This window comes from Capra hircus (genome assembly GCF_001704415.2).
Source record: "Capra hircus breed San Clemente chromosome X unlocalized genomic scaffold, ASM170441v1, whole genome shotgun sequence".
Taxonomy (NCBI): Eukaryota; Metazoa; Chordata; class Mammalia; order Artiodactyla; family Bovidae; genus Capra; species Capra hircus.
This window is the reverse complement of record NW_017189516.1, coordinates 51,796,821-51,809,695: the sequence shown is the minus strand read 5'-3', so window position 1 is coordinate 51,809,695 and position 12,875 is coordinate 51,796,821. Positions and strand designations below refer to the sequence as shown.

Sequence of the window (12,875 nt, the reverse complement as noted above, 5' to 3'; positions counted from 1 at the left end):
TCTAGCACTGGAGTGGATAGCCATTCCCTTCTCCAGGGGATCTTCCCAACCCAGGGATTGAACCCAGGTCTCCCACATTGCAGACAGATTCTTTACCAGCTGAGCCACCAGGGAAGCTATACATCATTATCCTGCTTCTGTTTATATACTTTAAGCAGTGAGACACTCACTACTTTAAAATGAGTGCTTTAAAAAGACAAAAAAAAAATTGCAGCACTAATTAGTTGTTTCTATATTAAACTAAAATTCAAGCTCCAAGTAATTTCTACCAGTTGATTCTAGTTGTTCACTTTGGAACCACACAGAATAATTAAAATCTCTAATCCATGTAATAGATTTTTAAGAAACAAACCCATGGTAATCTTTGATCAGGAAATCTAGACTCTACACATACTACTAATGAAATCTAAGTTTACATTACCTTGCTTGAATAATTCATAACTAAGTACTAGTGTTTCTGAAAATCTATTTGTATCTACTTATATTATTTTTGTACCGAGTGGTGTCATGTTGCTGCTAGCATTTAGCCAGCAATTAGTATACATCCACACATGAAGTGCTGGCTACTCCAGTCCCTTCAATTTTATACAATGGAAATTGTGTTACTTACAATTCCAGGTCATTCAAGAGCTCCTTCAAATTTTTCTTCCACTATTCCATGATTAGTCATGCATTCACTTAGTTTTTCAGGAAATTTTCATTTATGAGTGCCTTCTATGTACCAGAAATGACTCTAGGTTGAACAAGACAGACAAATTACTCATCTTTATGGGATGTTTGTGGAGCTCATCCCTCTCATCATGTGTTTTTTTACATACTTGTTGATCTTCAAATAATTCCAGATGAAAATGCTGCACAGGGCAGAACTGGTGGAAAGCCTTTCGTCATCCTCCTTGATCCCACTATATTGATGCAGATTGATTAAGTTTTGTTATTAAGAATAATATGACTTTACCAAACTGGAGTGTCAATTTTTCCATGTTTACTTTTAGAATGCCATGATTTTGTTAAATAAGTTGTTAAAATAAAAATGCCATGTCAACAAGTGTTTATTTTATCCTTCATAAACTGGACATTTTCAAAAGAGGAAGATATTGACTCGAGCCAATGGATGGGTACAAATTTGAGGGGAAACAGTAAGAGCCAATATCTATTGAGCCTTTGTTATATACCTAACATATTTGATCCTCATAAAAGCTCTATGAGGTAGCTATTCTTCTTATCATCATGTTACACATAAAGAAACAAAACCTCAAAGAGGAGATAACTTGCCCCAAATCTCTCAACTGCTCAGTGTTGGAGCTCAAGTCCAAACTAGCCATTCTCTTGCAGGAATTTTAGGCTTTTCACCAGAAGGTGAATGGAGAAGGCAATGGCACCCCACTCCAGTACTCTTGCCTGGAGAATCCCATGGACGGCAGAGCCTGGTGGGCTGCTGTCTATGAGGTTGCACAGAGTCGGACATGACTGAAGTGACTTAGCAGCAGCAGCAGCAGCACCAGAAGGTGAAAAACATTCTAATCCTTGAGGGAGAGATACTAGGAGTTCACCAATAGACCTGTAAGAAAGACTGTATATGGAACATTTAAATAAGGTTAGAAAGGTCCTTGGGACAAGATTAGAGGAAGCTTTGACTATCATGCTGGAGTTTGGACTTTATTTGACTTGTACTTCTTGAGCAGAGAAATAACATAATGAAAGCTGTGGTTTTGGAGCATATTGATCTGATTACCTGATTACAGTATAGAACTGGTGAGATGGGAAGCATTGTATATCTGTAAGGAGGCTTTTGCCATAGGTCTTGTGTGAGAACTAGGAGAGGTGGTATCTCAGAAAAGAAAGCGAGTGATTCATGGTAAGTGGATTGACAAGTATTTGGTATTTATTAGACAATAGAGTGGTGTGTTAGAAAATAGCCTGCCTCATGTTTTAGACTTGGATGACTGAAAAAAATGACATGTTTACAGAACTAGGGAAGTTAATGTTCTGAGCAGTTCTGGGCAAGATAATAAGCTCATTTCTAGACATGTTAAACTTCAAGTGAGTAATCAGCTGGCTATGGAAGAATCTAGATTGGAATTGAAAAGTGAGGTCATAGCTAAAGATAAATGACAGATATTATGAAAGTTATATTTAAGTTTTGGAAGATAGTGCTGTTGGAGAAGGAGTATTGAGTTATGAATGCCCAAGTTCTGAGCCTTTGAAACTATTATATATGAATATATGGAGAAAGGATGAACTAGAGAGGAAGCACATGTAGGACTAAATCAGATTATCCATTATAGATAATGGACCCATGTTATTGATATGCAAGTACTTATAAAGTTATTTTAGGTATCATTTATCTTCATACATTCACAAAATCATATATATATATATATGTGCAACAATGCAGTTACTCTTACTAAAGCTTAGGAAATGTGAACAACTCAATAACATAGACACCATCAAATTAATACTGTGTAGTTATAATAAAGGCTATTATTCTTCATCTTTACAATATATTATATAATATATGATTTTAAAGTATAGAAGTATGTTAATAATAGAGATTGGAACACCATTCAAATGCCTATTTATAATACTTACAATCTGTGCTGATTCTAGAACATATTATTATATTTCAGATATTTATTAGGATTTAAAAACTAGTTTTGAAAATAAGGCACTTTAGAAAGACTCCGTAAGTCCTCTCTGGCATGTATACAAGTACCTAGAAGATAAGTGTTTATTCATGTTTCCTGTGAGAATTTTTTCTTGTGAATAGCATTCAGTGGTTCACTTTTTCATTAGTAACTAAATACCTTTAGATATTCTTTTTTCCTTGAACACATTCCCATATTGTCCTCTAGGAGATACTGTATAATAAAGAGTAAGACTAAGCCTAGGAATCTGTTGGGGAAGAGTGGCAGGGGGAGAGGGGAACAACTTGATGAATATGTCATACTGGCATAAGACACTGGATCTTTCCTAAATTTTTTTTTTCAAGTGGAAAATGTTTAGCTCTAAAGAAAATAAGATTTTTATTTGTCACATGTGAGTTTTCCAAAGCTATCAGATATAACATATTTTCTAGTATTTTAATGCAAAAGAATTGAATACAGAGGTACAGAGGAATAGAATAAACATTTATATCATTAACTGAACTTTAATTTGTGCCTATTCTTTTGAATATATATTTGATTTTCACTGTATTTTAATTTATCAGTCCTCTTCAAATGGTTTCTTTAGAAAAACAAGGGGTTAAAAAGATTTTTGAGACTATGGTAATTATGAATTTCAAAATCAAAGGAAATGTGATGTTTATGAAGTTGGAAAACATATATTCAGACTTTTCATTTGAGATATTAAGAGTTCAGTTTTTGGGTTTTTTTTTTTTTTTTGGTGTGTGTATTTGTGCTACCAAATAAAGCATTCCTAAGACAAGCATGACATTGTCTTATGGGAGCATGCCTGTCAATTCTGCCATGTTAAAAATGTCATTTAAAATATCTAAGCAGATTGCTATGTATTTTTTCTGAGGATAAGGAGACAATTCTGCATTTCTAACTGCTATTACTGTTATTAGATGAATGAGGCAATTTCTGATGAGATATTTACCCAAATGATATTTATATAAAAATATTTAAAATAAGATCAAATTCAACTTTGGGATCTTAACAATTAGACCAGCCAAGTATATGGAAATTGACTTTTGCTGAAAAATCAGAATGAGGAATATTACATTATTCTGCATGTATGTTTAGCTCTGATGATGTTAAATGTTTGTCTTTATTTGTATCCTCAGGTACTTTCCCAGTTGTATTTCAACACTTTCATAAAATATAATATGAAAACATAATGCATGTCATTATTTTAGCAACAGGAGGTTGAACAAATGCATTTTTTGGCTTATATTTCTAATAAAAAGTAATTTTGATTTAAATTAGCACTATCTTTTTTTTTAGGCCTCCATTCCTTTGAAGGAATTGGAGCAGTTTAACTCAGATATACAAAAATTGCTTGAACCACTGGAGGCTGAAATTCAGCAGGGGGTGAATCTGAAAGAGGAAGACTTCAATAAAGATATGGTAAATTGGTTGTGATAAAAGTGTGAATGAACTAGGAATGAAATGAATAAATATTTCAAAGGAAATTAGATAATTCAAGTCTCCAACTAAATTCTCAGAGCATACCTTGTACATTTTGTGATTCTAATGATTTATTACAAATGCAAAGTATTGTTATTGACCTGTTATGAATGCCAAATTACTATGATATGGGCATACAGGAGTACTTATAGATTCTAATAAATCACCCAACAATGTTTTGTCCATACTCAAAGGACAAAATGTAATGGATGGAAAAAAAAGTCAAATCAGAAAATGAATTAGAAAGTTAATAATAATAATAATAAAAGGCACAGCCATCAGAGAGGGCTGATATTTTGCTTCAGTCCTATTTTTGGTAATATAACATTTATTTTGGATAAGGTAAAATTATACATGATATAAACATTGTTTAGTAAAACTTAACACAATGCAGTTTTACAAAAAAGTTTAACAAGTATTATAGTATATATCTAAAATATGTGTAAATTCATGCTGCTTATTTCATGGGAAAAAAGAAATATAACCATGTGGGTTATTCCCAGACTCATTTCAACATGTCTTTTACGTTTCTCTCTGGCTTGAATGTTTCTGCCTCACATTCCTTTTCACTGACTTATTTTTTCTCCTTACTCCTCTTCACTCCTCTCCTTTCCCCTCTCCACAACCATCACCTATATGGCATTATTAACCTTTACATATGTCATGCTAGAGATTTCTCAGACATGTATCAGTGCTAGAGACTTCTCAGACAGTGCTTGAAAATGATATCAGAAGGTAAATTATAAGTTGTAAATAATAGGCACATGAAGCAATAGGAGAACCATTTTTACCAACCTCAGTTCTCGTTGGTATCATTTCTGATTTCCTGGAGCTGCCTAACTCAGTACTCCCTGTGTATGGGTTTGATGATCTTGCCAATTCAGCTCATGGAAAGAAAGACCAGACACACCTTTTTCTAAGATACCGAGCTACAACTACCTCTTATTCATGTCAAAGAAGAAACCAGAGGGCACCAAGTTGGAAAAGAATGCTTCTTACCTCTTGGGCTGTTCACCAACTATGCCCTCTAGCTTTCAGCTGGTGTGGGGAAAGAAGTGCAGTAGGGGTTTTGTTTCTTCATTATTTTTATCCTCAGCCCCAGGAAATGTTTCAGATTTTTAATGACATATTCTTAAAAGGAAGGTTTTTCAAAGACTATAAACATAAGTGTCTATTACATTATTTCATTAGACAAATAACTGGCACATCTCAGATGAAAATCTCATTTCTTTAAAAAAATTGAATAGTTTCTCAGTTGTGTATAGAAGTTAACATATGCATTAGAGATTTAAGTATGCAACATTGAATGCCATGGATGATTATAAACACAAATATGTCACATTTAAAAATTGTCTGCTTCTCTTAATTCATCAGAGTATCTTGGATACTATTAAAAAGCAAACCTTCTTGATAGAAAGTATATATATATATTGCATTGAAAGAAAGATAGGAAATAGAAGTGAAACATCCGATGGTTACATATGCTACTCTATTGGACCAACACTGTTTAAATAATTCTATTTCAAAATAAATAAAAATAATTTTCTTAGAGTCTAAAGACCAAACTGCATATTAAAAATATTTGAAGTCATTTTTCTAATCCATATTTAATATTAATTGTATTTATTTAAAAATAACGCATATGTGACATATTTTTAGAAATTATCTGCAATATTTGACAGCAGTTGAGCATGTTTTTTTTTTCTAAAGCTCCAAATCATTTAGTTTAAGTAAAAGAAAAGAAAGAAAGTTGCTCAGTCGTCTTTGCGACCCCACGGACTGTAGCCTACCAGGCTCCTACATCCATGGGATTTTCCAGGCAAGGGTACTGGAGTGGGATGCCATTTCCTTCTCCAGGGGATCTTCCCGACTCAGGGATCAAACCCAGGTCTCCCGCATTGCAGACAGACGTTTTACCATCTGAGCCACCAGGGAAGCTAGTTTATGTAAAACAGAACTTATTATATAGAAATCAGTGTACACTTAAAACAGTGTATTTTCACTTAGGAGTGTGTGTTAAAATTTAAAATTTTACAGTCTCACATTCACAGAGCCGCATCTATATTCCTCTGTGAAATAACATTATATGTAACAAGTTTTATTTTCTTCTCCAAAGTTTTTTTTTGTTTTAATTTCTAGAAATGCATTAAAAATCAAAGGCCAAAGAATGCTTTCATAACAATTCACTTGTCTGAAATGATGTAGTAAATTGCTCCCCCATCTTTCTACATACAACTCTAATCAGATGTATCCTTTTGAAATAGACAGGAGGAAACGTCTTTTAAAAGTTAAAGTATAGCATATTAAAAAAGAAACTCTTAGTGCAGTATCTTAGGATAGCATTCCCTGAAAGTTTTAAATTGGATTTTTTGTATGTGTTTTAATAACATGTTTTATTATCTCTGTTAAAGATGTACAGCTTTTTTTAAACCAAAATGAAGACTGTACTTGTTGTTTTTAATCAGAGTGAAGACAATGAGGGTACTGTAAAAGAATTGTTGCAAAGAGGAGACAACTTACAACAAAGAATCACAGATGAGAGAAAGCGAGAGGAAATAAAGATAAAACAGCAGCTGTTACAGACAAAACATAATGCTCTCAAGGTATTAGAGCTAAAATTATAATATACCTTGCCTGTTTTTTTTTTTTCATGTACAGGGTAAAATCTATTGTTCATAAATAAAATTTGCTTAAGAATCTTAGTCACCAGAAATACATATATTTTTTTCTGTTCAGTGTCTGTGCTTTAACAATTTTGAGTGCTGTCTTTGATTTTGAAAGATGTGCTGCTTAAAAATTTCAAGGTATTTACTTAGACACATTTTTCTGAGTAGTAATCAAAAGATATTAAATGCATCATTCATTTGTTCATATATTTAATTTTGTAATACAACCTATTTTGTTTATTTTGACATGTGTCTTGAAAAACCTGTTTAACTGTCAGCGTAACCAATTTGTATATTTTTGAGGTTTTCTGCTCTTGATATTTTCTTGATTTAATTCAGAGTAGGTTCACTTTTTGGGGTAACCTAACATTTGTTTAATAGTTCATTTTTTTCAGTTAACTTCATTTTGCCTTTAAGAGAGTTACTCTTTGCAACTAACTAAACATTTAGAAGTCTAATTTCATTTATATAGGAGTCCTCTAAAATACTCTTAATGTCCATGAGAAAGAACCGGTGCTCTCATTTTAACCAGCATTAGTATAGAGCTTCAAGTACCCATGTGTCTCATCTGGAATTGCACAGGAAAGACAGAGTAGAATATTGGTGTTTATATAATATCTAGAAAGTTCTTGAGAAGAGATGGGACATGTGAAAGATTCTGTGAAATAACCTTTTATTTTTTAATGTGCTTTTCAATATTCACTATTTGCATGCATGGCTGATTTTCTAATACTGTTAATTGCTGAGTTTTTCATTGTAAATCACTCTTTTAGAGCTGTGTAGCCACGTAGGTGGATCCACCTTATAGGTGAATAGACTCTGCTTTCTATATGCAAATAAGAGTATAAAACCTTTTCCCATATAGTCAGACAACCAAATAAACACTGCTGAGAATGTAATTACACAATATTGTGCCTGCAAGGAATCCACAAGGAAAGTCTAATTGGCCAGCAGGTGTTCTGAAGGTAACTGCTGATAAATATAGGAAATAGAAAACGCCTCTTCCCTGAGGGAGTACAAGAGCAAGCCATAATGTGCTCAGAAAATCAGAAATCTGTGTAATTCACATGCTTCCAACTGTGACCAAGCTTTTAGAAACATCTACACTGGTCGTATGATGATATGTGTCCTACTGAACAGCAGTGTTTAATGGTTATCTGGCATACCTGTAAAGAAATCTCTATAATATCTCTTAATATCTTTACACATTACACACCACCTTGTGCTTAGGAAATAAAAATAATTTCAGATTTGGTGACCACAAGCCCTTTCTCTTGGCGAAGATGTAAGTTGCGTCACCAGTAAGGCATGGCTCAACTCTCTTTCACGTGGCTGTATCTTGGTACCTTTGAAAAAAGCAGCATTCCATCTGGCTCATCCCAGGCATTTATTACTTCCATAGGAGGTTTAGAAATTCAACTGAAAATGTAAACTGTAGAAAATTTTACATCCCCAATTTTAAATAAAATGCAGAATGAAATCAAAATCATTTTTCTCAGATACATGTTAAAAGCAATTAATAAAAATCAACACTTGCCACACCAATGTACTAAATTCAGTAGTTATTAATCTGCCAAGTGTTCAAGTCTAGTCCTTATGAAATATTTCAAAGAAGGTGAAACTTTCCAAAGCAGTGACTATTTCAGCAGTTCTTTGATATTCACTCTTTTCTTTTGCTCCCGTTATATCTATACATGAAACCCTAATTGCTACTACTCTGAAGAAATGGAAACTGTATCCTGAGCTCTTATGTTCCCTTATAAAACATGTAAAATATATTCCCTTGTAAAATAGCATTACAACAGATTCTGTTGATCAGGGAAGACATTGGATGATCTTGTAAGGAGTAAGATGATTAATTTTCCCCTTTTGTGATTCATTAAAATAGTCACCCTTATTTGTCTCATCAGGTTGATTGAAAACCATGCACTTTTCCTTTTCTAAATTTTATCATTTTGCATTTGGGTTTGATGCCAATGAGAAAGTTTGCCATACAAGTCAAAAAGGAAAATAATTTTTATGATATTTAAATTGTCATTTTCATGCATACTCACAGGCGTACGCTTTTCACACTTGAACATATATATAGCTTGAAGCAATTTCTGTGATAACTAAGAACACTCTATGTTTCTAATCACAAAATATTCATGTCCTATGAAACTTTTTTTGCAGACATTTCTAAAATTACAAATGTAAACTACTTGGCTATATAAACTTAAAATTTTGAACCTAGTGCTGAAGATAGAAATTTTAGAATTTTTACCTATTTTAAAATTCAAATGCAAACTCAGCAAGTTTGTGCAAGTATGTAGTTACCTCAATTGAGTTCACATATTGAACAATTTCACAAACTGTACACAGTAATTCATTTGATTCATTAAGAGTTAATTAAATATGAAAAGATTTCTAAAAAAGTTTGAGCATACTAAGAAAAAATACTGAAAGTGGATTGTTCAGTTTTCTTAGCTTCGTGTAATGGGTTCTGTCACGTGACTGCATAATTTAATAATCTGCTTATATGGGTAGCATTTAAATGTGAATTTAACTGAACCTGAACAAGAAGGTGAGGGAACCAAATTATTTTTAAATGACTACAGCCAGAAGTATAATATGCTTATATATTGATATTTTAATAATATCTGCACCATGAACAGGATTTGAGGTCTCAAAGAAGAAAAAAGGCTCTAGAAATTTCTCACCAGTGGTATCAGTACAAGAGGCAGGCTGATGATCTCCTGAAATGCTTGGATGACATTGAAAAAAAATTAGCCAGCCTACCTGAACCCAGAGATGAAAGGAAAATAAAGGTAATGTTGTTTTAGAATGTCAATCTCAGATTTGTTGCTACATTTTAATTTATTGAACTTAACCTGTATGGATCATGTTTTAAATGTTGATGTTCTTGTTTCTTCTATTAGTGTTCTCCCTGAGGTGTTTCTCTGTATTTTGTTTTGTTTTAGTAAATGTATTGTATTGTTTTTCAATTGACATAATGTTGAATGAATAAAATGTTTTATTCTTAGACATTGTGAAATGAATTAAGAAATGTTATATGTTTCCTGGTAAAATTGTAATTGACTCTGTGTATCTTTGTTCCAGATGAACAAATGACTTATCGGTATATGGACGACTTCTATCTCATGTTAGCACATTCATTTCATCAGAGCATCTTCTCACATCAGTGTCAAATCTCTATAGATTTATCTGTTGCATATTGTCTGAAGATGTTTTTTTCTGTTATTTTACACTTTTTATTTTGCTTCGTTCTCTGTTGAGTTCCTCAAAACTTTAAAAAGGCAATAAATTACTTATTTGATTACCCACTACGTTATATTCTATCTGGATGGTCCCTATTGATAATGAGCAATCACTTCAGTTTGGGTCAACCCCCAAAACACTAGAGGAATTGACAAGAAAGAAATCTGTTAGATCAATTTCAATATTTTCTCAATTAGAGTATCTAAAACTGAGCATTCAAAGAAAAACTGAAATAATATTTGGGTCCTTGGGTGAAGATGACAGTGTTGGCTTCCATACTTGTAAATTATGAAAAGTGAAAATAAAATGACGACAGCCTGTGAAATTTCTGGGACAGGTATGTGCTGGGATAGGTTGATTCATGTGGTTAGCTAACTGCCCTGGGCCCTGTATTGGTTTTGCTCAATAGGAAATTGATCGTGAGTTGCAGAAGAAGAAAGAGGAGCTGAATGCAGTGCATAGGCAAGCTGAGGGCTTGTCTGAGGATGGGGCAGCAATGGCAGTGGAGTCAACTCAGATCCAGCTCAGCAAGCGCTGGCGGGAAATTGAGAGCAAATTTGCTCAGTTTCGAAGACTCAACTTTGCACAAATTGTGAGTTGTTACTGGCAAACCTATATGTGTTTGCAACTACTACTCTAATAACAGAGGCCTACTAACCAAAAGAAAAAAAAAATCTGGGTGCAATTTCAAAGTTCCAATCTGCATTCTTAAAGTGGGTAGTTTCCCCTACCTTTGGGCTTCCCTAACTCTAGTGGTTAGTTTTTCAGATTAAAAATGTAATCTATTAATAGAGCATAGGAAAGAGTGCCCTTATCAAAAATGAGAAATACATCTTAATTTCTTTTGCCACATCATTTTTTCATAACATTAGCAGTGTGAATTTGTCAATTTACCATACATTTACTTTATTTCAGCATCTAATCCAAAAATATGTATTGCTTTCCTGAGACCATCCCATGCTAATTTTACTTTCTTAATGTATACATGGTAAATAATAAATCTTTTGTGAAAGAACTTATATCAACTTGCACAAGGACTTCTTATCTCATTGACTTAAACATTATAGTTTAGTCCTCATACCTGGCTTATCTATTTGATGGGTTAAAAAGTTTATAGAAGGATTTTATGCCTAGTGAGATTGCTAATAATTAATAGCAGGTTGAAAATATAAAATATTGTTAGTACTGAAATATCATAGGCCAAGAGGTAAAGAAACCACTGTTCTCTTTCAAACAACTGTATGGAAATTTTATGATTCTGTCTTTAAAAATGCAAGTCACAATCATAAGCTTGATCTTTTTAGAACTGTTTTTGTAATAGAGTATAAACCATAGGGATTTTCTAGCAGATACATTTTTGTTCCTATTCTGAGAGATTGTAAAGTGAAGTGAAATGATCACCACTCTGTTATTATGCAAATACAGTGCTCCTCACAAAACCAGGGTGTGAAAGTCTGCAAAATGAGGCTTTATAATTACGTTAGGTTAACTTACATGAAACCGACGGGTATTCAACCCTCTTTGACCTAGCTGATGACAGTTTCATTTATTTCAACTCCTAGATGAGACTTACTTGGGTATTTCTTCTTTGATATTGTTGATTCCATTTAATATGGGATGAGTGAATATGTCTTAGACAATTAGCATAACTGTTTTCTAAGCATATAATTTTGTTAATGTTGCTTATTAACTCAGTGAAAAATACTCCATATTATCATTACTTCTTTTAAATGCATTAGAAAAATCGTTGCATACACTGTTTTCTAAGAACTCCAAGTACTTTAATAGCAGCTGAATATTCTGAGAAATTGGAAGTAGTAATATAAGGTATGTTTAAACTGTAATATATTGCATTTGAAGTCCAATTCTATCTGATTGAATGTTTTAGCCTATTATCTTTTATATTAAATATTATGAATATAATATGTCATAAATCACTCAAGCTTACACTAACAAAAAGCTTGTGCCAGTGGATGCAAAATGAATTGAAAGATTAAGGCAACCATAAAGAAAATTTAAGTAAAATATTTTTGCCTCCATTTAATACATCATTTAAGTCCTTTGCTTTGAATTATCTTACTACTCACTATTTTCTCCAATTCCATTTCCCCCATGTCTTGACACAGCCTATATGCAGGGTTAATTTTTTTTACAACTTTGTCAAGGTAAGTTATTAACACTTTATAGTTAAATAGACACAGGATCAAAAATCCCCCTAAACCACTCACTTAAAATACCATTGTGTACCTGCATATAATAGGCTCTCAACAAATATTTGTAAAATATAATAAAGATTGCTGAAGTAAATTAAGGATAAGTGAACCAGTATAAAACTTTTGAAATAAATATTCATAAAATATATTTTCTTCAGAAACCATTTCTTCTTGATTTTTATATCTGGAGGATCCCAAAATACAGATGATGCATGACTTGGGGAAAAAATTATATGTTAATTTTCCATGATAAAACAAGGAAGAACAATATACATGAAGAATAATCAATTTAATATTACAATTATATTTAACCTTGGATTTTTATTAGATCTGAAATTTGATAGATTAATAGATAGATCAAAGATGTATATAGTCCACTGATTGCTAATACATTTTTAAAAAACTTATTTCACATATCTACTGGTTTAGAGTCATCTTTCCCAATTAATCTATAGTGAGGACATTTGAGACAGCCACAAGCAAACATCTTAACTAAGAGTTATGTTTGGGATAATCTTACCATGGCCCTGATGTAGCGCAGGTAGTCAGAGCTTCCAAATTTCTTTCTTCCCCTTGCATTTCCCTTTTCTATTTCTATCATTATTTCT

At 32.7% G+C, this 12,875-nt stretch overlaps 1 protein-coding gene across 2 annotated transcripts in view; it reads left to right on the top strand.

The window, feature by feature from the left end:
* The window catches only part of LOC108634347 (dystrophin-like), a gene marked incomplete at its 5' end in the record, with an annotated part of 126,479 nt that overhangs the window by 80,289 nt on the left and 33,315 nt on the right, over positions 1 to 12,875 (top strand). The window contains 4 exon segments of one of the 2 annotated variants that reach the window (XM_018043949.1): positions 3,948 to 4,070; positions 6,596 to 6,733; positions 9,451 to 9,603; positions 10,464 to 10,646. In XM_018043949.1, coding sequence (XP_017899438.1) covers positions 3,948 to 4,070; positions 6,596 to 6,733; positions 9,451 to 9,603; positions 10,464 to 10,646 — 597 coding nt within the window. 2 annotated transcript variants of the gene reach the window in all.